General features: G+C 41.0%; 1 protein-coding gene across 5 annotated transcripts in view; it reads right to left on the minus strand.

The window, feature by feature from the left end:
- Positions 1-9,202: 9,202 nt before the first annotated feature.
- Positions 9,203-26,900, minus strand: part of SLC10A7 (solute carrier family 10 member 7) — a 125,994-nt gene continuing 108,296 nt past the window's right edge. For 3 of the 5 annotated variants that reach the window (XM_083457489.1, XM_083457490.1, XM_083457488.1), the window contains 2 exons: positions 15,402-15,547; positions 9,203-12,883 (listed from right to left, as the gene is read on the minus strand). In XM_083457489.1, coding sequence (XP_083313615.1) covers positions 12,839-12,883; positions 15,402-15,547 — 191 coding nt within the window. In that variant the 3' untranslated portion in view covers positions 9,203-12,838. Of the gene's footprint in view, positions 12,884-13,191; positions 13,386-15,401; positions 15,548-26,900 lie in introns of all 5 variants that reach the window. The other 2 variants (XM_083457487.1, XM_083457486.1) reach the window with 1 other exon arrangement.

The raw sequence follows: 26,900 nt of genomic DNA on the forward strand, positions 1-26,900 counted from the left end.
GCACTATCCATTACAGCTCTGCGCTTGCTAATGTCAACACATAATTGATTCTTTACAAACAGTTGCTACTTTACAGGCAAGTCAAAGATCAGAATCACTTTATTAATATACGTTGATGTACATTAGATACTGGTGCATAAGGTGCTCAGGCATTCAGCTGCCAGTGTGGAGAGAAATGGTGATGTGACATGCTGGGGTTTATTACGGAAACATGAAGCTCAAGAAGAGAAAGGAAATTTTGCTCCGTTATATAAGCTATCAAAAAAAAGCTTCTAATACTTCAGGCATGATCCCATTGTTCTTCTGAACTTCCCAGCCATACTCTGTTTATATGGGTTTTTTTTTCCTGCTGCCAATACTTTCTCCCCATTAGCAGCCATCAACTGGTGTAAGCCATCTACTGAAATGGGCCTTTAGGTCTCAGTTTTTAAATCCTTACTTTGGAGAAGTCCCATTGACCCAAATGGGGTTAATTCAAGATAAAGACTTTGCACGAGGTAACCTTTTGATAGTACACCTAACTTATGTCATGATCCTGAGCTGTTCCTACCACTTAAACTTCATGACATTAACATACATCACAGAATTTTAGTTCTGAACAGTATTAGCATTGCTATGTTTTCCCACCACACTTGTCTGAAGAAGGACCAAATTCTAAACCGCTGGGAAAGTAAGAAGCAGCAGCAGCAGGGTTTGGATTTGATATCCTGCTTTATCACCACCCTAAGGAGTCTCAAAGCAGCTAACAATCTCCTTTCCCTTCCTCCACCAAAACAAACACTCTGTGAGGTGAGTGGGGCTGAGAGACTTCAGAGAAGTGTGACTAGCCCAAGGTCACCCAGCAGCTGCATGTGGAGGAGCGGGGAAGCAAACCTGGTTCACCAGATTACAAGTCTACCGCTCTTAACCACTACACCACACTGGTACCAACCTCAGGTTCCATCCTGCCCACCCACATCCAAGAACAGGGATGGAAAAGCTGTAGCCCTCCAGCTGTTCTTAGCTCCAACTCCTATCAGTTCCAGCCAGCATGGCCAGTGGTCCAGGATGGCGGAAGTTGTAGTCCAGTAGCAAATGGAGTTTTTCAGATTCCCCATCTTTGTCCTTGACAGACTCCAGTGCTCTGGAGCAACCATGCAGCACCTTTGGAAGTAGCACAGGCCTTCTCTGTTTTGTTTTGTTTTATATAGAAGATCAGTCTCTGGAGATTAGGCAGAGAGAACGACTGGATCAAGGTGAAGCCGTGAATTTTGTGGCTGTATGGAAATGTGCACCTAGTACTACTTCCTGTTCCAAGTTCAACTGTACAGTGGTGCCCCGCAAGACGAAAGCCTCGCAAGATGGAAAACCCGCTAGACGAAAGGGTTTTCCGTTTTGGAGGTGCTTCGCAAAACGAATTTGCTATGGGCTTGCTTCGCAAGACGAAAATGTCTTGAGAGTTCTGCGGGGGTTTTTCCCCTCCCCCCCTTTCCCCCCAGCCCCTAAACCGCTTAACAGCTGTTGCTAAGCCGCTTATCAGCTGGTCCACTAATCCCTTAATAGCCGCTAATCCCTTAATAGCCGCTAATCCCTTAATAGCCGCTAATAGCCCTTAAACCGCTAATAGCGCTAATAGCGCTAATCCGCTAATGGGCTTGCTTCGCAAGACGAAAAAAACCGCAAGACGAAGAGACTCACGGAACGGATTCTTTTCGTCTTGCGAGGCACCACTGTATATCAACAAGATCAGCTTGACTCCCTGGGGTAAAACGTACTTACCAGCTTTGGATGATGACGATGATCCTTTGCAGGTGGTGATGGTGGGAAGCAGGCACAGCCCCTTGACACATGCATATGATGCCAGCACTATGCTCCTTCAGTAACAACGTAGGCCTCATTCGTGTGGTCGTTCTGTTCTCTGCCCCCATTTCTGAGGAGGAAGGGTTGCACAAGTTGGGTTGGCACATGTTAAGATGCACATGCATACTGCTTGCCTCTCGCGGTACCTTATACACGTGTGTGTGAATATGTGGACATGCCCTGCACCTCCACAGTCATATTGCGAGTGTGAAAATGGGCTTTTTTCCCAGCTGAAATTCACTGGAACTCAGTTCTGGCATCTCTCAAGTGGGCACCATTGCCATGATAAGAGAATGAGGGAGTTCTGACACCTTTCAGTCCAAGCTCTCACATGAGAGGTAGAAACTCCACAGGGGCAGCCTTTTTCATCCTGCCTAGGAAGCCTGCCTGCTATGCAGCCATTAAAGGCACAGAACCTCTTGTTAGGAAAGAAAAAATGTCAGTCCTCATAGTAAGGAAAACCAGCGCTACTCCCCGCACTGCCAACAACTGCAATTGCAAACAATAATTGACTATTTACAATAGGACATAACCCTGGTCAGGCGTAAGATCCCCTTAGCTCTGCAATAGAATCTTTGCTATTGGAAAACCAGGCTGATGATAGTTTGTGACCGCTGTCCATGCTTTCCACTTGTTTTGGCACTAGCCATTTTGTCCCACTAGAGGGCACCATTGCTAAATTTATTGTCTTATTCAGGCTCTTATTCAAGAAAATGATTGTTTCAGTTCAGTGCTTATACTCCTGTTTTTAAAATTCAGCCTTCTTTGCATGCATAAAAGTATCTTTTTATCACAGAATATCGTACTGGAGGTAGCTGGGCTACTTGATACAAATTTAATTCTTTGGTATAACATTTATAGTAACTTTCACAGATTTTATCTATTTTAATGTTTTCCATCAGAAGTTTTAAAAGATGCCAATTTCAAAATTTTGTGCATCTACGTGGAAAAAGTTAGCAAAATTTAGCAAATTTATTATGTTCCTTTTGTATGATTGTTTCCAAAAGTCCATTTTTTAATTTGAATCTTTACCCCGTCTCTGGGTAGAGCAGATCAAATCAAATTTAAAGGATCTTTTCTGTCCTGAACACATCAACACTACTGATAGCTGTTGTTGGTTTTTGTTTTTTAAAAAAACACCCTTTCAAATAACTCAGAATAATCAACTGGTCCACTTACAACTATGTTTTTTATCTGTTTATTTCTCCATGCTATTTTGTACTATTTCCAGCTAGGCTTAGTTATGCAAAGTCTCTTGTAACACAGAGAAAGCCCTTTGATAAAACCGCAAAATCCTCTATGATTGCCTTCTCACCTCCAGCTAGTTCCTCCTTTATTGATGGTCTTCATCTACGTACGTAATGGACTGGTATTGATTCGCTCCTTTGGAAAGAGTCAGAATGGGGCAAAAGCCATAGCCTTGGGGGCACACAGTAAAAAAAAAAGTGGTACGATTCTGGAGAAGGGATCTATACACACCTCTGGCCAATATGGTGCTAATATGGCTGGTGCGCAGCGCTAATCCTTTGGACTCATTAAACAAGGATTTGCTGTGCTTGAAGCACATAGGCAGGTGTGGTTTTTTTTAAGCCACTTATCTCCAAATTTCTGTTCTAGTACAGACTTCAGCAGTTTGTTCAATAATTAGCCTTACTGTATTGCCATATTAATTTATTTTAAATACACATATTTTCCCCCTTCCAACGCCCACACACCCACACCAGATGTTTCAAAATGGTGGCTTTAGGATACAAAGTGCAGCCAGACTTCTGAAGTGATTTTTACGCCTAGAGAAAAGAGTCAAAAGAAAAACGATTTGTGGGAAGAACAAAACAAGACAGAATTAAATCATAAGGCTTGTTCATTCTGGGAGGTTTTATATATATATATATATATATATATATATATATATATATATATATATATATATATATATATATTGTTATAAAATACTTCTTTTGTTACTGATTTGTCAGATACGTTTTGTTATTTGCTTGTTAGGCGTGCATCTGTCCTACATTGTTTTCACATTTTTGGAAGGCATTTGTGGCAGTGGCTTTGACAGCCGCTCTTAAAGGCTGACATCCTACCCACCCCCCCAAATGCCCTAGACATTGTGACATTCTGTCTTTTTTAAAAAATCTGTTCAGTGGGGGGCTGCCATTTTGCATGTGTGTGGTGAGTATCTTTAAAAAAATTAATAATTTCACAATGTTCCATAACAATGCAACACCTGGGAACTTCTAGGAAAACAACATGGCAGACTCACCAGGAGCACAACTAACATAATCTCTGCTGCTACTGGTGGAGTAAAATCGTAGGGTTCTCCCAATGCAAAGAAAAGGTGAGAAACAATACATGGACCCATTAGAACAAGTATACATTTAGTTCAATGCTTGATCTAAAATGAATACACAGCTCCTAAATCACCTGTACGTGTTTGCCACTGGGTGACTGTTACACCCAACATGGTAAGTTACATGCATGTGAAGGGCCTATCATGTACACAGAATCAGAATTTTTCTATGCCAAGCCCCCAAATCCTTCTCTTTGGTTAAGCAAGAAACATCACCACATCTGATTTTGAAGGAAACAACCCAGCTTTAGAAAAACTCTTGAGGTGAATGCAGAGCCAGGCTGCTGAGGGACAGGCCATGGGGAGCATCCTGAATACCAGACAGAGTGACCTAGAGGACTGCATTTGGCCTGCAGGGTAAAGGGAAATGAGTGTATTGAGAGTTATTAAAAATGAATTGGGAGAATTGGATTGCGGGTGATATTCCTATTAATATTGAAGAATAAATTAATTTTAGAGAAAATAATATTTTAAGGTATTTTTAGCGCATCTTTCATCTTGAATGTGATCTCATGGCAGCATACAGTAAAACAGAATTTAAACCACCAATATCAACAGTCAGTCACATAAACAAACCATTCAGATGTAATCTGGGTAAATTAATTGGCTTCCATTCTGTGAAATGGGGATTTTGTTGTGCTATGTGCAGTAAAATATGTGGGTTAAATATGGGACACAGACCCAACCTGTCTTGTGGTCAGTTTCTTGGACTTTTCTGTGTTACTTGTTTGTGAACCTAATCAGCTGGCCTTGAAAAAACACACGCTTATTTTGTTGGGCTTTGTAAGGTTAAATACGTGGTTCAGGACTCAGTCTCAACCTCTGCCTTGTACTTGGTTTGTTGGGCAAGTTACTTTTGCTTTGTGACTAGCCGGTTCTCTCCCCATCCCACCCCTTGCTTCAAGCAAGCCATTTTGTGCTGGCCATGTCTCCCCCCTGGCAGCCATTTTAAGACAGTTTCTTAATTTTCCAGATGTGTTTACCACTAAGATCAGTGGGGGCACCACATTTTCCACAGACAAGAAATTGCAGCTTTTCAACCACATAACCAGATTCTGTGCCTACACTTTATTGCAATTATGCAAATCACACAGGTTTACAGAATGTGGCATATTCGAGTCCACTTTTGCAAGGACTCATACGCCCTGATTTGTTGGGAATCGTATTCACTTACACCTCAGGCTTCTGAGATCCACCAAGCATTGCCTATACGGTGTCAAGTCTAGCTTTGCAGCCATAATGGCTAGAAACTTTAAAATCAAAGCTGAGAGCCACAGGAAACTTGCTGTTCCTTCACTAGTACACCACTCAAAATAGTTCTCCGGCAAATCCGAACTGCTAAAAAGTTGCTGTGTTTGACACTGGAATAGTCTCTATGGAACAGAGTCAGTTATTGGTACATTTTACTCTCACTGAGCATATGTGTGTTCCTTTCAAAGCATCCCAGATGAACAACCTCTCAGTTTACAAAGGAATCTTCTTGTTTGTTTTCTGATTATCATAACATCCAAATGAATTATTGTCAATTATAAAATCTTGTTTCCTTCAGGGTGTAAGATGGCAGCTTCCAAGTTCTGAGCAAACACTTTGTACATGAGACAATAACCCCCTGAAGCTAAGAATCGGCAAGAATTGTCCTTGGATCCCAACAGCCTCAGCCCACAGGATAGGAAAGTGCTCCTCCTCACTGGCAGAGTCCTGGATATTTTATGTGACAATGCTATTCTTTTTCTCAGTTGCCAGCTCATCCCAAGGTTTTAACACCAGGATTATAATGTGTTAAAAGCAATGTTAAAAACAATACAGTAGAGCAAACCAGCGCACATTAAGACCTGCAACAAGTCTAAATACCCTCTTGCTGTTTTGGAACAAAAATAAATTGCAACTTTAAACTCATGGAAAGGCACAAAAATTGCAGAATTTGCCAATTTTATGAAAATAAGCCAAATTGTGAGTTGAAATTTATGTGGCATCAGTAACCAATTAGATTAGGGGCTTTCCATTTTTCTTCATTCCTTGTGAAAATGCAGGTTTGCCGAGTAATGTGTCAAATGGTGAACCATATTATAAGGAAATTTATTTTTAAAATTAGATCGCTTTTTTTTTTGGAGGGAAACATATTATCTGCCACCCGCGTCTTATTTTTGTGTGGGCAGAAAAGATTGGATATTACTCTTAAATCAAAGTTCATTTAACTTATTGGTGGGTGATATTCCTTTATGATGTATCCCTTTTAAGATATAAAATTTTTCATTTTTAATCTCAATGTTATGGGGGTCTACTGATGTCAGTAACAAAGATCTGTGAATTACAGCAACACTGCAGTTTGAGGACAACTGGAGAGAGCCGTGTTATTCAAGAGTTAACCGCAATTCAGTGCAAGTATCCCCATCATGAAATTTCAGATTCCTCCTGCAAGTTGCTTTAACTGATGGAAAATAGGAAGTATACTTACTGGAAATCTTGGGGGAAAGACACCATGTGATTCATCCTCTCTCCTGGTGCATGTATGCATGATCTGGACACACGTGGAAAGTTGGGGTCCAGGAGAAACCTTAACGTTGCCTATGGAATTGCTGATGGCGACAACTGTGATAACAGGGTCAGAGAAGCACTATCTGACATGGCTCTCTAGCCTAGTTTGGATCTATATTATGGGAATAATCAAGATTTTACTACAGCCAGAGTTTTCACATAATGGGACTCAAGTCAAAAAGCCTGCAGTATGTGAAGCAGCCCTTGGGGAAAGACAGACAATAGTTTAAGTTGAAGGTGAGAGGTGTTTATTGTGGGCCACCAGGAAGTAAGTCTTCCTCTGTATGGAATGATGCTCAGCAGCAGGACCTGCAGATCTGCTTCAATGGAAAACTCACACCGCAGCCAACAAGATCCTCAGTTCCATGGCAAGGATCCGATTGGCTCATGGGAAGATGCCTTTCACAGTCTGTCCCAGGTAGGCACTAGGCTTCTGATCTGAAAGGAATTGTGTCTGCCACTGCCACAACAGAGAGAAATGAGAGGAAAATATATTCAAGCTGCCGTTGACAAAGACATCCTGCAAGCGGGAGCTGATTGCCAAGTGCGGAATTCCCTTTTGAAGCATCAATTGCTCCATTTTCTCAACAGAAAGGAAGTCAAGGAGGGGAGAGAGAAAAAGGCACCCCTTTGAGAAAGACAACCCGCTGCGGGGAGCAGATCATTTTCCAGACTGTTGAAGCAGCAATGCTAGGTAGAGCCTTTGTTATTAGCATACGTTTTCAGCGGCAGTTCTCTTACAAAAGCAATGAGAGTCAAGCTCCCTTTTCCAACAAAATTTTACCTTAAAAGTGTTAGCAGAGGGGTGTAATAGAAAAAAATTGCCTGGGCCAAAACCAGCAATCTAAGGATATGTAAATAAGTCTATTAGGCATGGCAGCATGAACACTCCTCTCATGCCAGCAACTGGCATTACGGGCTTCTTCACCAACATGCAGAATTTTCGTGAATCTAGCATGACTAATAGGCGCAGAGAGACATTCTCCATGAATCTGGCTAATCACCCTGATAAAGTTACTATTATGGGGGTCGCAAAAGCATTATTAGTTGGCATCCAGACTCTAGGGAGACAATGGAGGAGTGCGCCTTTGGGGTGAGGTCAAGCTGTTGGATGGTTGTAGCGCCTTCTGTAGCTGTAGAGACTGATGCGGGAAAGGCATGCTTTGTTGCAGCTGCAACCACTGAAGGTGTCCAGTCATGCTGCTGCAGATGCACTGTGGCACTGCTTCTCTCTGCGCTCCTCCCAGTGGTCATTCCTCCTCCGGTCACGGCTGTGGATACACAACCTGTCTGCCTCCAGGCACTGCGGTTGTCTGCAAGGGATTTCCACACGGCAGGACTGATGTTGCCAGACTTCAGGTCAGAGAATTGGTCCGCCAATTGGCCTGGTGCTGGAAGTAGCTTCCTCCCCACTTTTACATATTTGGAAGCTGTGAGTACCAAACAGCTGAGCAAGGCTACGTAAATTGAATTATTTTACTTGCATATCAAAGTCCAGCGACTATACTCTCTTACTTACCTTGTTGGGAATTTTCTGGTGTTGTAGTTTTAGGAAGCCATCCAGAGGAGTGCTGTTACTTGCCTCCTGTGTTACAGAGGCCCAACTTGCCTGAATAAGAAGTTGCAAACTCAAACAGAGATTACAAACTCAAACTCATAAGGATATGTATAACACAATAATTTGTTATAGAATTAGAGATAAGAGTTTATGAGTAGAGATAAGTTTGTTTTAGTCCATAGTCAGATTCGACGTGAAGGTCTTAGTTTCAATCATTGAGCAGAAGTCAGAAGTCAATTATGGATAAGAAACCAGGACAGGGCAGCCTCTCTTTTGACTTTCAGGTGTCTCTTGAAGACTTTTTTTGTGCTGAAAACCCTTTGCAGCTATTTGTTTTTTGTTAGCCAGTTGCTTGAATGGTTAACCGTATTTTATTTTTTTATTTTTTAAATGTTTTGTAGGTTGCACTGTCTTGATATTTTATGATACAGTTGTATAGAAATGCTTTTATAAATAAACAGAGTCAGAGGCAACAATAATGTATCCAACAATGCTCAACTCAAAGTAGAGAATGGAAGAAATCAACAAGTGAGCCAAACCCTGCTGCAAGATCTGTACAGTGGTACCTTGGGTTAAGTACTTAATTCGTTCCGGAGGTCCGTTCTTAACCTGAAACTGTTCTTAACCTGAAGCACCACTTTAGCTAATGGGGCCTCCTGCTGCTGCCGTGCCGCTGGAGCACGATTTCTGTTCTCATCCTGAAGCAAAGTTCCTAACCCGAGGTACTATTTCTGGGTTAGCGGAGTCTGTAACCTGAAGCATATTTAACCTGAAGCGTATGTAACCCGAAGTACCACTGTACACTGCAAACACCCCAGCAAATCTGAATAAGAGGTCAGACAACAAGTGGTCCATGCAGCTACATCTCCTGCTTGACTCTTTTCGATGTCATCCACAAAAAAGAGAGAGAAACATTTTTATCAGATATTTTTATTTTTAAAAAGTGTTCATATAGACTTTAAAAAGAAACAAACCAAAAGCTTTACCCAGGCAGAAAAAAGAACCCAAGTTACAAAAATAAACTGCAGACCTATCCCTTTGCCTCTTTCCAAACTAACACCCAATGAGCTCCTCTTGTAACTGAAGGCATGAAATGAACATCTTAACAGTCTTTAAACATAATGTAACATTTTGGATATGAATAATTAAGTTCTACTAAGTATGGACTTAAAGGATGTAATTCAGTTTTGCTTTATGTTCCTTTAAGAACAATCCACCCAACATTCACTTGTGTAAAATGAGGAAGAAACATAACACCATTTAGGCTGTTCAAAGCCATAAACAATTATAGCCAGAAGCGCCTTTCCCTGGAAGCCTTAAATACAGTGTAATATCAATGAAATTGCCATGACAAATTTTCATAGTTAAAAGTCATGAACTGATGATACTGTAGTAATTTGAGGTAGATCTGTTGGATGAGTAGCAGTGTAGCGACTGTTTAAGAGCAGACATGACTCAAATGATAAGACAGAAGAGTTAGTTGGCTGTGAGTTTAACAGTGGTGGAAGAAACAGCCAGGAATATTTCATTTGCAAGAGGCATCAAAATGAATTGGATTTGCATAAGAGCAAACCTTGCACTGTGGTGCATCTCATTTTCATGGGGCTTGCTCACAAGAGAAATCCACACGATATTGCATCCAGTTTTGGAACAGTCAGCCACAAAACTCATGGGTCTCATTTTCTTCCTCAGCTTATGGCCAAGATTGTGGACTTAAGATAACCTGTATTTTGGAGGCCCCAGAAAGGATTTGTCAAAACAAAAAGAAAAACATGTTATCTGTTCTTTTTCTGGCGTTTTGGCTCCCTATATTTTTAGACAACTGAATCAAGATGTATACGAGGTGAATTTGTGATTTGTGTGTAAAAATACATATATCTGATCCACTTAACTGAGAATCTAGCTTGTGATGAGTTTGGGGAATACCTATACAGGCTGTCTTCTTAGAAACACACCTGATATGTTACCATTTTATAATTCTGACCCATATGCAAATAAACATGATTGAGGCTATCTAATTGGCAAAATGCAGTAGCTTCTGTGCTCAATTTCACTGACCTTAATTCTTATTAATGGGCACTTAGATCTTTTGCACCTCTATCATTCAGAAGTGGTAACTTCATTTCCGAAAAGTGGCCTATCAATAAACACATTTTGACCTAAGCAACAAGGAAGTCATTTTATACAGATTGATATAGATTGTTGACAACATAATAAGGCAACTCAGCTTGGCACCAAATACAATTATCTGGGCAGGACTGTTAATCCCAAGATGAATAATGCATTATCAAGTCTTGGGGTATAGGGAGAGGAATGTATTTCAAACAGTTTGTGTGTGCAGTTAATAAGGTTCGCAAAACATGGTAAGCCAAACTGCAGATTGTAGTTAACGAGGGGAAGAGCGTAACCATGAGTCCTGGTTCAGACAACACACAAAGCCAAACCTTGGCTTAGGTAGGCACAGCAGTAACGAGGACTAAGGAGGATCAAAAGGTACCTGCGAGCTCCTCTATGGGAGCCCACATGGTTGCATGTTCTTGCTAAGCCAGTTTGGCTCATGTTGTTGCACAAGCCAGGTCAATAATATTGAAACTGAATGACATTCCCTAAGAACCTGCCCTTTCTTTACACTGTAATGTACAGGGGTCAGAATCAAAATTTTCATTCCCACAATTCCATATGCGGTTGAATGCATACATACATTCTTGCAGAAGCAGGCTTCTTCACATACTTCAGTGGAATGCGCTATGAACAGGAAGATCTTGTGGACAGAGTTGCGGTGCAAGCTACCAGGTCCATAAGGATCTCCTGGATGGGGCCACATGATTACCAAGCTCACGAGGGTGCAATGGCATTATATGCCTCTCAGATCACTGCTTAGCCCAGGGGTTGTCAACCTGGTCCCTACCGCCCACTAGTGGGCGTTTCAGGATTCTAGGTGGGCGGTAGAGGGCTGTACGGCATAAGCTGAATCCTCCTTCCATCGAGTACTGGTGGGCGGTAAGGAAATTTTACCATTGAGAACGATGCATTAGTGGGTGGTAGGTATAAAAAGGTTGACTACCCCTTAAGCCCAGGCTTCCTCAACCTCGGCCCTCCAGATGTTTTTGGCCTACAACTCCCATGATCCCTAGCTAGCAGGACCAGTGGTCAGGGATGATGGGAACTGTAGTCTCAAAACATCTGGAGGGTTGAGGCTGAGGAATCCTGCCTTAGCCTAAAGGCAACTGACATGAATAAGGTACACTGCTTACTAGCAATGCAATCCTATGTAAATTCCTATGAGGAATGGAAGTAAATTCCAATGAAGGACTTACTCCCATGTAAGTGTATATCATTAGTATACTGGACTCTTTTATAAAGTGTAAAGAAAACTCAACATATTTAATCTTTAAAAAAATTCACTTAAGCTACAGCAGCCAAATTGACCAGAAATATTCCCCCTTTTATACCAGTGCTTTCAAACATTTAAAGAGTACACAAATATATGCTTTCTGTGGGAAATATCTAATTACAGAATTAGGTTTTCATTTTCACTAGCTTGCGTTTGCTGCAAAGAACACCACTCTGCAAGCGACAGTAAAGAGAATATTAGCATCGGATATTCTTCTGTCGCTGTGGGGTATGGTGTACTGAATTTGGGGGGAAAAGGGGGGATCTTTTAGCTCAGTTTGGGTTAACACCAACAATACTAATGTTACTAATAAAAAACCCTCCTAGCTGCACTTGTAGATCACAGATCTTCCCTTACAACCGTAAGCACCGGGCCTTCTCTTTGAAGATGCTCACGATGCATTTAAGATATACAATGCCATAAAATCATAAAAATGGAATGCAGAGAATTGCCTTGAGAAACCATTAGCTTTGAAGGAATGTCTAGACAACTGTGTCAACAAATGCAAATAATTTATGCTTCTCCGTTTCTCTCCAATGGATGGCCCCATGCTGAGTGTACACAAACTTAGAAGAAAAAGGCATGTCATAATCATAGGAGCAGGGAGGGTTACGGAATCACACAGAAATTCAAGTTAATCTTGACTAGAACTTCAGAAATTGCTTTCCCGTTGTCAGCCAGAAGAGTGTTGCTTGCCCCTGGTTTGTTTTGGCCTGGGATTAGCATATATGCACGTGAATGGTGAGTAGAATCTGCAGAGCACGGCTCTCGTTCTGACTTCATTCAGTTCAGTGGAGCTTACGTGAGAGTAAGAAACACTTGGCGGCTTGTGCCCACTTCCTCTGAGAAGGTGTGAGGATGGAAGCTCCGGTCTCTCATTGTCTGAACTATTCACTCAATAAGGGTGGGGGGAAATTCAAATGACCCCAAACTTTAGTGCAACCTCTTATACCAAGCAGCCATGTGATTTTGGAATCAATGCTTTTGTCAAATATATTTTAAGGCACTTCAGTAGGTATTTTAAATATATATATGTATATATATCTATAAAAATAAAATAAATGCCGAAGCAACATTCACATATGCCCATCTTCTGAATTGTCTCTGTGTATGTACAAAATAGTACATATATACATTCATTGGATCTCTTCCACTGTTAAACTTTCACTGGCATCTTGGGCTGCTTTGTTAATTTCAGTGCCTGCAAGCAGTAAAACACAGCATCAGTTTGTTTGCATTGAAAGAAGCAGCAGCAGCAAAGTTAAACAACCCAATGTACTTGAAATAAATTGGTGATAGGTTTCCTACAGCAGGAGGGAGATGCTGGTGTCTCTGGCCAACTCTTCCCTGAGTGTCTTGTGCTGCTAAATTACAAGGGGTGTTCCCCCACTATCTTGCTAGTTTTCTTCTCCTCCACCTTGTGCAAGAATTCTTTCTTCTGGGATTAGAAAGGATCAAAAAGACTTTAGCTTTTTTCTACAAATCACCTCACGATGGGCTATAACATACCGTTTCTTCCTTTTCTCTCCCCCTCACACCTGGAGACATGACACTTTCTTATTTCTCTGACACTGACTGGCAGCATACCCTACTCCTCTCTCACTCCTGGCAATTCCTAAAGACAGGGAACTGGAATCACACATCTGATAAAATGCGGACGATGAAGCTTGGTAACTTTTAAGAAGCCATCTGTTGCAGATTTCCTGGGAGAAAAAAATCCTAGGTTATCCTTTCCTGTTAAGAAAAGTTTAGAGTGGCACCATTGCATTTCCTAGAGGAGAAAGATGGCAGCACTGGGCATCCAAGGCAGGCCACAGGGTGGCACCGGGCAGAGAAAGTTCCTCCTTGGACACTTAGAAAAGAAGAGCATAAGAACTTAGGAAGAGCCTGCTAGAATGACATCTAGTCTAGCATTATGTTCTCACAGTGGCCATCCAGATGCCCGTGGAAAAGCCGCAAGCAGGACCTGAGCACAAGTGCACTCTTCCTTCTTGTGGCTTCCAGCAGTTGGTATTCAGAAGCATTACTGCCTATGACCATGGAGTCACGAGCACAGCCATCATGGCTAGTAGCCACTGATAAGCCTTCTCCTCCTGAATCCTTTTCCAAAGTTGGGAGCCCTCACTGCCTCTTATCGGAGTGAATTCCATGGTTTAACTGTGTGTTGCACTGCTTTGCTGCCCCTTTCTTGAAGAAGCCTCCGGCACTGTCAAATGCCTTGCGATAAGACTCCTGTTGGCTTTATAGTAGTGAGATCTGGTACCGTAGTAGTTCTGACAGTACTGAAAGGTCTCATTAGCTCTCCATATTTGGTTGACCCAGTTTCAGGCCTAATTCCAGTGTCTGTTGGTCTGTTTTCTTTTTTAAAAAAATCATATGAGAAATTGCACTCATGTAAATTATGTGCACATATATGTAACGTGAGTGTTGCTGTCAGGTTCCTTCGATGTTAAAACTCATTTACTGTGTACTGAAAAGTTCCCAACAGCTTGTGAACCATGATACGGGTATTCGTCTTATATTTAAACATCTTTAAAAACAGCAAGACAGGTTATTGAGAAAGCATTACCAAAACAGATGGAACATAGACCGCAATGCTCTCGTAAAAAGTGCACTATTTGTTTCTTAAATTTGAGAATTAGGGTTAATTGTATTAAATACATTACAAATGAAGACACATATATTTGCAACATTGTTTGGGAAAATGAGATCTTTGGTGTGTGGAGGCTTCTACAGTACTACTTGCCGGAATAGAAAAGCCCTCTTGTCGACGAACCTCTAAATATTTAAATTCTACTTCATGAAGAAATCACATGTTGGTATCATAATTAAGGAAGGATGTCACTGTAGAACTGACTACAATGACTGGATAACAGTTTTCCACCAGGAAAGAAATGCCAAAGTGAAGCCAAGGAGTTGATAGAAAATAAACATCAAGGTGCAGTTGACATGTTTACTTTCAAAGCAGGAGACCATTATCCAGGCACAACATCAAAATCTATTGTAATTATGGCTACTGAACCAAGAATGAACTACCCTGATTTACAAAAATAATAATATTGTCATGTAATTAGAATAATATTCTTGGAAAAATAACCTACAAGACCAGAAGAAGAACAGTGGTATGGCAAAATGACAAATGATCAAAATAAATCTGCCAAGCAACATAGCCTGGTTAATTAAAACTAACAAAAAAGGAGACCTGACTTTGGGTGCATCTTGGAGGGAAAAGGCAAATGTCCTACTAGATTTGAGGGAAATAAAACCACCAACAGGGCCTTTTAAGACTTTACTGGGCACACATGCATGAATGAAAGAGTGAGTCACAATTTCCTGTCTTTGGAATTTTTCTAAATGCTTTCCCTTCAATGTTTATGATATCTAGGCAGAGGAAGAGCACATACTTTATTGTGCAGAGAACCTCACCAAAGCATTGTACAAGGACAAAATGTGGCACAGTGCTTCAGATGCAGTGAGCGTCTCTGGGTATGCCTGCAGGTCCTATTTACTGATGTGCTTTTTCCATGCAAAATGATTGCCAGAAGTCCACACAAAGCACACATTCAGCCCAGCCTAATCTCCTTGCCTGCAGATTGGTATGATCATGGAGTGACTCTGCCAGCACCTGAACAGCAATGGACACAACAGTTCTCCCATCTTATCTCTCTCTCCCCCTAGATCTATCGTAATGAACTATGCTTCTGGCCACAATTCCTTACCTTTTGTCTAGAAATCATCCAAGACTTTATTGTTGGTACCAACACGCTACCGAGGAGAATCTGAGCCGGGTGATAGATAAGTAAAGGGACTGAGATTAAGGATAGGTGTTCGTAGCCTTCAAATACTATCTTCAGCATTGGTATTCCTGTGGACAGAAAGACAGCTAAATTTAGGATGTATTTTCTTTGTCAGGGATCACAGGAAAGCATTATACTTTTTGTAACATTTCACTACGATTTCAAAAAAGAAAACAAACGACAAAAGATAGTTCAGAAGACACAGATGTAGTAGGAGGCAGAAAAATGAATTCTGCAGCGAAGAAAAGCCCCTTTTCCTTTTGGCAAAAAGGAACGAGACAGAATGCTGGAGAGACTCCAAGAACAAATCTCCCCTCCGTTCGAAAGCGGCATTCTCTCAGCCAGAGGCTGAATGCAAATTTCTAACCTGCTAGAGGCCAACTGTACAAAATATTGGGGGGTGACCTAGATTCCCCCACCCTCTTGCTTTCCTTTATCTCAATGCCAAATTGCTTACCTTCTCCCCCATTTATGATATTCCTCACTGTTGCTGAGCCTACTCTCTTTCCCACAAACAAAGATGTCCTCTTTGCAGTGAAAGGGGAAGATTTGCACCTCAGAATGGAAAAGGAGTCCTTTCCGCTTTGCCCAGGACATTTCGGACAACCGGTGCATCAAAAGGAACGACTGATTGTTTACCTAGCAGTGCCTTGAATTGGGGTGGTTGGATCTATAAGAGGCCTCCATGTTGCATATTATTGCTATAAAGTATTCCCGGAATGTTAGAAAGCTTGTGTGTGTGTGTGTGTGTGTGTATAATACAGTTACAGGAATGTTAGAAAGCAAGCAAGCAAGCAAGCAAGCAAGCAAGCAACAAACAAACCAACAAACATTACACAGTTACAACAGCACAATGTCTACTCAAGGGGCAAGTCCCATAGAGTTGAATAGGGCTTACTCCTGGGTATGTGGGTAAAGGATTGTGGCCCAAAACCCTTTTGGAAATCAAGCCCAATGTAGTGCCATTAAATCCTACAAAGTTTTGAATGAAGAAAAGAAAACTACATGAGGATGTGCACGCTTGTTTGATTTTTGGTCTTTTGTCTGAGAAGGGACGCTGGATTCTTTGAACAACATTACAAACATAGAAACAAAGCCTATTGTAAATCCCAGGCCACTCTTGGATATTTCAGTCCACAGCGTTTGTTAATGTAACTATGGAACAGGAGCAGTGATTCAAACGACAGTGACAGGAGCAGGTGCCACTATAACAAAAATAGCAAAGCACTGCTGAGAAATTTAAATCTTTAAGATGGGTAGCAAAGAACAAAAGGTGCTATGCTTAAAAGGATTTGGTTATCTTTATTTTCATCTGTCCACTCCAGTTTCTTTCATCACTTATAGTACATAAATTCTGATGTGATGGAATACGATAGGAACACCAACAGTAGATCTCTTTAGTATAAAAGTTGTGCAGCATCTCGGCACACACAAATATATATATTTAAAAACATAGCAAATTGAGCTACTTTTCTAAAATGTTCAAAAAGTTAAGCATAGCTTTTTAAAAAGTGAATTTCAGAAAAATAGTTCACATTGTTACATTAGTCTTCCCATAGATGCCCCAGTTCCCGTGTTTGATGGCTCCTTTCAGTGTGTTGTTTTGTTTAAAGGGGAAACATTTGAAATTATTATTCAAACCCGATTTGTAAGGAATGGAAAACAAGTGTTAACAATGTTGCTCCTGCTGTTCATGGACCCGGAGGAAACAAATGAGAACCAAAATTCAGGATCCTGCCAGGAACTTTGCTACTACCCTCCCATCCCTGCACCCATCCTGCCAATTTCTGCAAGTGAAATCAGGAGGGGGGGGGGGTGAAACCAAGACTGTTTCCACACTAGGGAATGGAAACTCTTATCCATTTCCTTGGAAGTTCTACTATGTTCAGTGGGTTTTACTCCCAGGTCAGGGGCATTGCTAGGGAGTGAGCCAGGGGACTTGAGTCCTGGGTCTTCTGTGCCTTCTCCCATCATTGGAAATCTCCTGATGCTTTACTGTGTAAGGCATGTCTGCAATATCGCTTTGTCGGATTGCTTGAAGTGATACAGACAGTGGACCAACCAATCCAGAACCCTGCTGGGCTCTTGCTGGCAAAATGGAGAGTTCTTCCATTCCTCTCCTGTGATTTTTCTTAACTATTTCCCACCTACTGAAAACACTGGGAGGGAAATCAAAGGGTCTCCAGGGTGGACAGCTCACCACCTTGCTTGGGGGCGTGTAAGGAGACTTAGGTGTTGGGTCCTTTGGATAGAGCCATTTCTCAGGTTCACACCAAGCATGTACCCAAATCTCCCGTGGTTTGGTCCTACCAACAGTGGAGATCTGATATTGGTAGGGAAAGGGCTGTGGAGGTTTCTCTGACAATAGGGAGGAGACCTCCAAATACAGGTCTCACTCTCTAAGGATGGGACTTCCTATGTCCATAGGACACCCTCATGTTTAGGAAACACAAAAACAAACTGGAGCAATCTGGTCTCTTGAATGATCAAAGCAATTCAGAACATAGGGCCACAAGTCATGAAGCACAAGATTGCTCTAATGGAAAGAGAAAAGATAAAAAGAAGTAATTTTCCAAGAGTACCTTCCATCCCTTAGTAAATAAGATACATAAGGGATAGCCTGCCTTTCCCTATTTTGCTTCTTTAGCCCCACCCCCTCTTGCTGAGGCCATATTTCAATTACCATAACAAGACACTGTTCTGTCTCCTACAGTCTGAGTACTTAAGTACTGAGACACAGTACACAAAGTATTTAAGAACAGCTCTGATAAATCTTTAGTCCCCTGTAGCTCAATGAAAAAGCAAATTTCCTATATATGTAGTATCCTAATTCCCCTCCAATATCACAGGCTAACCCCAAAGCAAGCAGGGCTACTCTTCAAACCAGTAGTCAACTCAAGCAGGAGGGTCTACCCCTGTGGTGGTACCATGTAACCTCATACTTTCCTTATTCTCTTGCCTATTACTGATTGTGAATCTTTTACATTTAAACAACCCCCTCCCTGAAATACAGCATTTGTACTTCACATTTTCACAGTCACTACACACACACACACGCACACACACACACACACACACACACACAGTATTTTTAAAAACTTGCAGGATAGGAAAGTATTTTCACATAAATTTAAATATGATTCTCTTTCTATCCCGCTATCACTGCAACCACAGAAATGAAGCAAATAAATTTTAATGCTCCAAGGTACTGATTCTGTGTCACCATGGTTGACAGGATCCATGCAAGCTTCAGGAGATGGCATTTGACTTTATGGAAGTGAGCACTCTGCACGCATTTACAATTTTACAGGGACTTTAAGCTGTCATGCTGAAAAATGTTTATAAAACATTAATCAAAAATGCCTTTTTAATACAATGCATTGTCTGAAAGATGTTAGCAGGCACATATTGTAAATGGATTCTTTTTTTCTGACTAAAGTAATTTCTACCAAAAGCATTTCCCCCTCTGCTGTACAAGTACACAGCGAGGATAGATAAAGAGCACTTTCTCAGCACATTACTACCTGATCCAAACACTTGGGAAATCACTAATGTACAGCACGCCATATTTCCATGTCACACATGACACATTTGTCTAAAATTACCCAACAGAGTTTGACATTGCAGCCTATTCCTTCGCTGAGCTTTCAACTGACATCTGCCAAGCAAGAACTTCAAGTAAGAGCTTTTTTTTCTTTAACAAGGAACCAAGAGTTTTCTTTTATCCTATACCCAGGATGGAAAGGATAAAAAAGTAAGAGAGGGAGCTCAGGTCTCCCACCCCCTGTTTTAATATGTTTATTTTATGCTCCTTGAATCTCTGCTTTCCTCAGAGTAGCATTTGTCACTTGCTGCTTGGCACTGCTATGATTTGAGAAAACTTCTCTTTGTTACCACCGAAATATTGGTTATCCTTCAAACAAGTCACACATCCCCCCAAATTTGCTAGATGTTGCTCTTTCTTACTCCAGCATTTAGATTTCTTTTCCCTATACAGATCCAAACCAACAATTCATTTTAGAAGTCTCTCACACGTCCAATCATTTATGTACACAGAGATATTTTACTTACAGTTTGGGCATTACAGAAAAATATAAGGTGTGTTCATGTAACACGGATGTACTGAGGGAGGAAAATCCTCCTGCTGTACAATAGCCTGCGACCCTTGCCCCACTTAGAAATAATATTGCTGCGGGCACAGAAAAACAACCTCCTATTGAATAGTGTTTTTCCCCCTTTCCTGCACAATCTAGGCTTCATAGCAGTAAAAAGTGTCACTTGGTTATACAGACTTACACATGATTGTAGTGAATCACAAGCCTTTTAGAAAACTGGAACTCCAAACAAAAATTAGAAGTTATTTGGCTGCACTAACCAATTTGTTTCACATGCACTTAACACGGGTCAAATTGAGGAGGAATGAAGAGGAAGAAGTTCAATGTAGTGTCTTCTAAAAAGCAAAAGTCTTTTGCAGTCCCTTTCCCTGAAGGGGTAGCCAATGAGATGCCCTCCAGATGTTGCTGGACAACCAGCCTCATCATTCCTGACCACTGATCATGCTAGCCAAATCCAAAGTATCTGGCAGGCACCAGATTGGGGAAGGCTAGTCTAAGTGCCATAGAGTGGATCCCACAATGATGGCCACACTAACTACAATGGTTGAGGATAAAAAGCCATGCTGCTCTTTCTGGGTCATGTTACAGCTTAGTTATGTTGCAGACGGAAGTGTGTCTGTGAAAACACCCTCAGACGAAATAATTTGTCTATGTGATTGGCATTTGAGTCTACTTTGCCTTATGATTCATCCCAGGCGGCTAGGCAAAGTTGAACTGTGGGAATGTGCATTTACAGAGGCACTATTAACAATCTCTCTATAATCTGGGGTGTCTCAAAAAGCAATGCAGCAAAGTCCCCTAAGTGTATTTCCATCAATACTAGCCACTAGTGTACATTTATGGGTGACTGCATCAAAACCCATCAATAGATCAGTAAGTATTAATGAGAGAATTTGTTGATGGCTGGAAGGTAGCCATCCATCAATGCAACATAAACTGCCTTATATGATGATGTTTCATTGAAGTGTTTGTGAGAAATCAGAGTCAACTAGGATTATTTAGGCCACAAACGTCCTGATGGATCTATGCAAAAGTAGGAGTTTTGTTTTTGTAAGCTGTAATATAAATATTTCCTCAGTACATTTAATTTCAAAAATCAATACAGAAAGACACCAACACGAAAACCACCTCTGGTGGGGAAAGCATGAAACACTTCCATTAAGGCTAAAAAAATACCCCTACCCTAATATTTAATGACAGAATGTAACAGCAATTCTGAAACTCTTTCTTTGGAACTACACATTAGGAGAAAGAAGTATATGAAAACAGGATCAGGCTCCCATGTCCTGATGTCATCACATTGAATTTTTTGTTTTGCCACTAGTGGCTGATGCAGAGTGAGACTGGGGAAAACGTGCAACATGACAAGAAAACAAACAAGTTTCCTTAAATGTACAGTGGACAGGGAAAAGACTACATGGGGGAATACTATTGTTGGAAGAAATCCAAGTTTCACCAAAGGTTTGTTTCTGTCCTGAGATAGAACTCTTGTGAAAGACAGAGGCTGTGAACACGAAGCCTGGGATTCAGAGCAGGGGTGGGTTTTTTGTTTTGCTTTTTTGTTTGCCAGAGAGCACAATTCACCTTTGGCCAACCCTCTAGGGGCTGAATGCCAGCAGATGTGGCTAAAAGTGAGTGCCGCCCACACTCACTCTTGTGTGCACTCACAAGTACCCCATACACATGCAGAACAAATCCAAGTGCAAGACAGAGGACTCACATACAGAGTTACACAGCTCTCTGCCTCACATTGTCTGAGATCATCTGAGGAAGAGGTTTTCACCCCTCCCTGCCCATCAAATGTTAAATCTGATGAGAATGGAGGAGGGGTTTTAAACTGGTCATCAAGGCACTAGGGCTGGACTAAGTTGATTAAAGCAGAGCTGTCTTTACTATTAAGTTCAGTTTTCTTTTTGTCACCACCATTAAAATACGTAGGATTTTGTGAGGGCCAGAAAAAATTGCAGAGGGCAGTGGCAGTGAGGAGGCTGATGATTACACACACACACACACACACACACACACACAAACACACCCCAAATATATATATATTTCCTACTGGTTGAAAGACAATCACATTTTCCTTCCCCATCGCTTTTTGTATGAGAGCAAATTTCCTTGTTAAGTTTCTTTTGTTTTCTTTTTCTGTTAGGGAAGAAATGCTTTTCTGTAAATGAAAGAGTGAAAGAAATAGCTTTTCTTTTTATTTTGCTGATCTTCCTTCTCAAAGTTTTTGCATGAGAAACTTGATAATATCATGTGCATAAAAATACTCTCTGTAAGAAGTAATGATTCTGAATCCCAGATTAACTGCAAGGCCTTCATAACACTTGGGGAAAACAAGGGAAAGATGTACATTGTCCTAAGCGTGTTTCTCACTAACAATAGGTTCAGGTCACTGGTTCACAATGTTCACATTGCCATAAAAAGGATGCTCAATATAAAAGGGAAAAACAGTAGAAAGAGGGGAAAGTTTAGCACTTTCTGGTGCTGTTTTCTTTTAAAGTAAATGAAAAAATGAAAAGGATACAAGTGTTCGATCTATTCCTTATTTTTTTCCAGTGGGTTTGCACAGCTTGGAAATGATGTTTAATGGATGGTCTGAGCACTCTCTCCAGATGCTAACGATGAAACATTTAATGCCAACATCTGAAGATGCCAGCCTCAGATTCAAAAACACCTACACCTGTCTGACTGTGTTGTAGTAGCAATTAGTTAACAGAGAATTAAAAAATGAATCAAGTCACGATGAGATTGATTTTAAAAGTTGTGTGGGCCATAAAATGGGACAACAGTACATGTGCTATGAGTGGTAGCTTATCGTGGTTTAGTACCACTCAGATGGTGACTGCCTTAGTTAATATTAAGTGACTGCGCACACAGGCAGTGCCCTCATTTCTTACACAAGCACAGCTCTGGCTTCATTGCTAACAACCAAACTTTCCAGCTGTTTGAACCATTATGTTAGCGACTGAAGGAACTCAGTTGGTATATATAGAATAAGACATGAATTCAAATACTATATGGTTAAATGACAGTACACAGAAAATATACATCTTAGAAACAGAGAACTAAAACACCATCGGTTTCCTTCTCATGAGATACAACTCTCACTCCCCAACAAAACTTCTATGGGATTGAGTTATACACCCTTGAAACGTGTATCTCCAGTAATATGTTTATTTCAGTAATTTTACACAATCTGAGGTAGCGCAAGAAATAAAATGACATAAAAGGCAAACTTTTACATCAGTTACGCAGAAAATAAAAATTCATCCCAACTGCTTATCAATTGATACATCTTATGTTACAAACATCATAAATGTTCCAAATGGGTTTTACATTGTTATTTAATTTGAATGCTTAGAATCCTTCCTGTTTGGCAACACAATATAGATAAAAATCAGAACGTATCAGGCATTTTCTTTTTTTTAATGAGTTAAGGTTTTAGACCATATGTGAGACTTTAGAGAAAGATTCATTCACATATATGTGACCGGACAACAAACAAGCTCAACAAAGAATAAAGGAATGTTGGTGAATCAATCAGCCTTGGTTGTGTGTTTTTTTTTGGGGGGGGAGGGGGATCCTTACTCCAGTTGCAATCCAGAACAGAAGCCATTTGCTGTGGTATAGCTCTGTAGTCATCCTATATACATTACTGGAATTTCAGAGTTGTTGTCATCCATCTGTCTTGGGAGACAATGGAGGCTTGTGCCTTTGGAAGTGAAGTCAATCTGTTGAGAGAATTACAGTGCCTGCTGTGGCTGTAGAGACTGATATCGAAGACATGTTTTGTTGCAGCTGGGGCAGATGAAGGCATCTGGTTGGGCTTCTGCAGATGCACCATGGCGTTTCTTCTCTCTGCGCTCCTCCCAGCAGTCATTCCTCCTCTGGTCACTGCTGTGGATACACAACTTGACTGTTTGTCTCCAGGCACTGCAACTGTCTGCAAGGGATTCCCACATGGCAGGGTTGATGTTGCCAGCCTTCATGTCTTGTTTGCAGACATCAGTTGGTCTGAAAATGGGACTGGTGCCAGAAGCCACTTCCCCGTAGAGTACATCCTTGGGGATCCTTCCATCTTGCGTTCTGTAGACATGTCCAAGCCAGTGTAGATGCCACTGAGGCAGGTGTACAAAAATGTGGGAATGTGGGCTTGAAAGAGCATATCTTTGTTTGAGTCTCTGTCCTGCCATGCCATGCCCCAAATCTTCCTGATGCAGCACATGTGAAAGGCATTGCTCCTGGTTAAGTTGCCCATGATTCACTTCCTTAAAGTGGTGTACTCAACACACAAGCCTGGTCTGCCTTGCCAGTACGTTTGCCCAGCTCAGTGTCAATGGAGAAGTTGCTGGTTATGGTAGAACCCAGGTAGAAAAATTGTCTACCACCTCAAGCGTGTGGTCATCAATGCTGATGGGTGGAGTGCTGGCAACATTCAGACCCTGGATGTTGGTCTTAATCAGGCTTATGGTAAGGCTGAACTCCCAGCAGGCTTGGGCAAAATGGTTGATGAGACTCTGTAAAGTTTCCTCAGAGTACACTGCCAAGTACTGGTGAAGGTGCTCTTTCAAGAACTTGGGTTTCAAGTACTTGAACAGAAACAACACTCAGAATTGGTGAAAAAGGAAAGTGGTGTCCATTGAAAAAAAGCGGGTGGGGGGATGTTTAGGTCCACCTGCAGTGCAGTGGGATGGCTTCCCACCTGATCCGCCTGCACTTTGCGTACTACACAGATATGATGCTTTCAAACATCTTAAAGCCTTTGTATAGGAGACATCTGTAGCCTACACCAGTTTGGGATAAAGGAATGTTGAATCATGAGCAAACTGGGATTTCCTCGTGGGTGACCTGTCAATAATCTGCTAGGTATAATGCCATTTTTTAAAGTAGATAAATTAACTTTAACTGCACTTCGGGTGAGAGAGACAGTAATATGGTCTCCTGTGTCATTATCGTTTTACATCTGGATATGAGATTTTAAAGAAGAGAGATATATTTATAAAGAGGCATGAACTTGCTGCTGTCATTGAAAAGCTGCAATCTGGTTTTTAGTGTCTGATCCAATTAAATGTATATCTGGGAAGACACACAACCAAATAAATAATTGGAGAGGTGCAATTCTGAAATGACAATTGTTATTCATTGATCCCCCTTTTGCAAGTTGAGATTGAGAGATGTAAACTTCAAGTGAATGTGATCTCCTGGGTGAGATTCTTCAGTTCAAACACAGTAAACAACTGTTGTTCTCTGATGCACATTTTAGTATTGCTTCAGGCAAGCTTTCTAAATATTAATTCAAAATCTACTACAAGCAGACTGCAGAGATGAATTGAGAACATCAGGGAGGCACTTTGGTGATGGCGTTCCTGCCCACGTCAAAGGTTTAATCCAGAGAGCCTACATTCCAGGTCAAATAAATAACAGATTCCGCCAATTAGGAGGTATCATCCCATATGTTTATAGGTAGGGGGAGGCAATTAATTAATGTGTCCAATATCACACACTGTTTTCTCACGTCTCCCATATAACCATTTCTCTTTACTATTTACTCTTAAATTTTCCCATACTTCATTCATTGCTTATAACTGTATACTGTTGTAGCACCTATGACAGTGATTAATCCAGCAAGCTAAGAAATACTAGGTTGAGAAGACAAGCTTTACTCCTGGTGTAAAGCTGTACCCCAGTTATCCTTTGGATGACTGCAAAGGATGTGGAGGGCATCCCAACCTAATCACCCACTTCTTCAGTGATACCCCTAAAACTACTGCCCAAAGCAACAGCTTGGATTGATTGTGCACTCAGACCAGCCAGCATCTAGCTGGAATGCATCTAACTGGAATGACGAGCTAACTTTCCTTCCCTCTTTGCACTAGGCAAGGAGCAAGTAAAGTGAGGACAGCAATAAAAAGATGTGTGACCCTGACTAGTGTTAGCATAAGCACAGAACAACACGGTGCTGAGAAAGTTGACAAGTTGGAACAACAGTGATTTCACACTTGGAGAGGTAGGGAGACCTCTTTGATACCCACTCTAGGTTTCTGTAAAAGAATGGGATATTCACCATGCCTATCCCCAAATTAGGCCATGATTCAATAGAGTTAAGATAAAATTGCAAGTGTTTCAGAGACTACAACAACCAACTCCATTTAATCTGTGCGAAATAATATAATCTTATTGTCTATTCATATAAGGAAGCTCCTTAAATCCATGCTAGGAGAAAAACCTCTTTGCAATTCTTCAGACACATTAGGCTGTTCTATTAGCCAAATCAGAAAGCTCAGGCAAAGCTCATAACATGGTAATTATTGATATTTTGCTGATCATATATATTCAACATGAAAACCATGGAAGGCATGATTACTTATTCCTGGTATTAAAACTAAAATCACAGACTCATAGAGTTGGAAGAGACCACAGGGGCCATCGAGTCCAACCCCCTGCCAAGCAGGAAAATGTTTGGGTGCAATCCAGCCTAAATTAAACACTTGCAAGTCTCACCAATTTCAATTATTTTTAAAAAGCTAAATACACGAATAACCATGTAACAACGTCATTATTTCTAGTATTTATACACTGCAGGTCCAAACACTGTAATGAATGGTAACTTTAAAATGGGTTTTCCATCCTCTGAATTTCTGGGTAATATGCTGTACTCATTGTGAACTGGCAACTTGTAGCAGGCAGTTTCATCTCTATAGTATAAGCAAATTAACTTCTCCAAAGCGCTGGGGCTGCACATCAACTGCAGGCAACAAAGCCTGCAGTATTGTTCTAGATGAACCATCCTGATAGTTGCGGTACTTCCTCTAGGCCTCCCTTCTCCCACAGAATTAACCCCAGGGAATGACATCATGTCAGGGTTTCCAGATGGATTATGTGAAGCCATAGCTCAATGTCATTTTCAACAGCCAAGCTTATAATTAAAGGTCAAATAGTCACTTCATCTGCAATCAATCAATAGAAGAAGTACTAATACTAAGCACTAATCAATCAATGGCAAATACACTAATAAAAGCCATGCATCAAATGTCTTGTGTTTCATGTGCTTGCATGTACTAGGCATGCATGTTCCAAAGAGGCAGGGAGAGAAAGAACAAAATGAGAGCAAATATGCCTGAGGGAATTCTCAGGTGCCACATTTATCTTCACTAGTGAGATTTTATACCCCTAATTATCTAGTTAAACAAAATACAAATAAAAGTGATGTCACGGCAGAAATTATGCATTCTTTTTAAAAAGAATGAGCAGAGTTCAATTTCTATCAAAACTGATGTTATTAGATGAAATATACCAAGGA

This window comes from Podarcis tiliguerta (genome assembly GCF_965153285.1).
Source record: "Podarcis tiliguerta genome assembly, chromosome: 9".
NCBI lineage: Eukaryota > Metazoa > Chordata > Lepidosauria > Squamata > Lacertidae > Podarcis > Podarcis tiliguerta.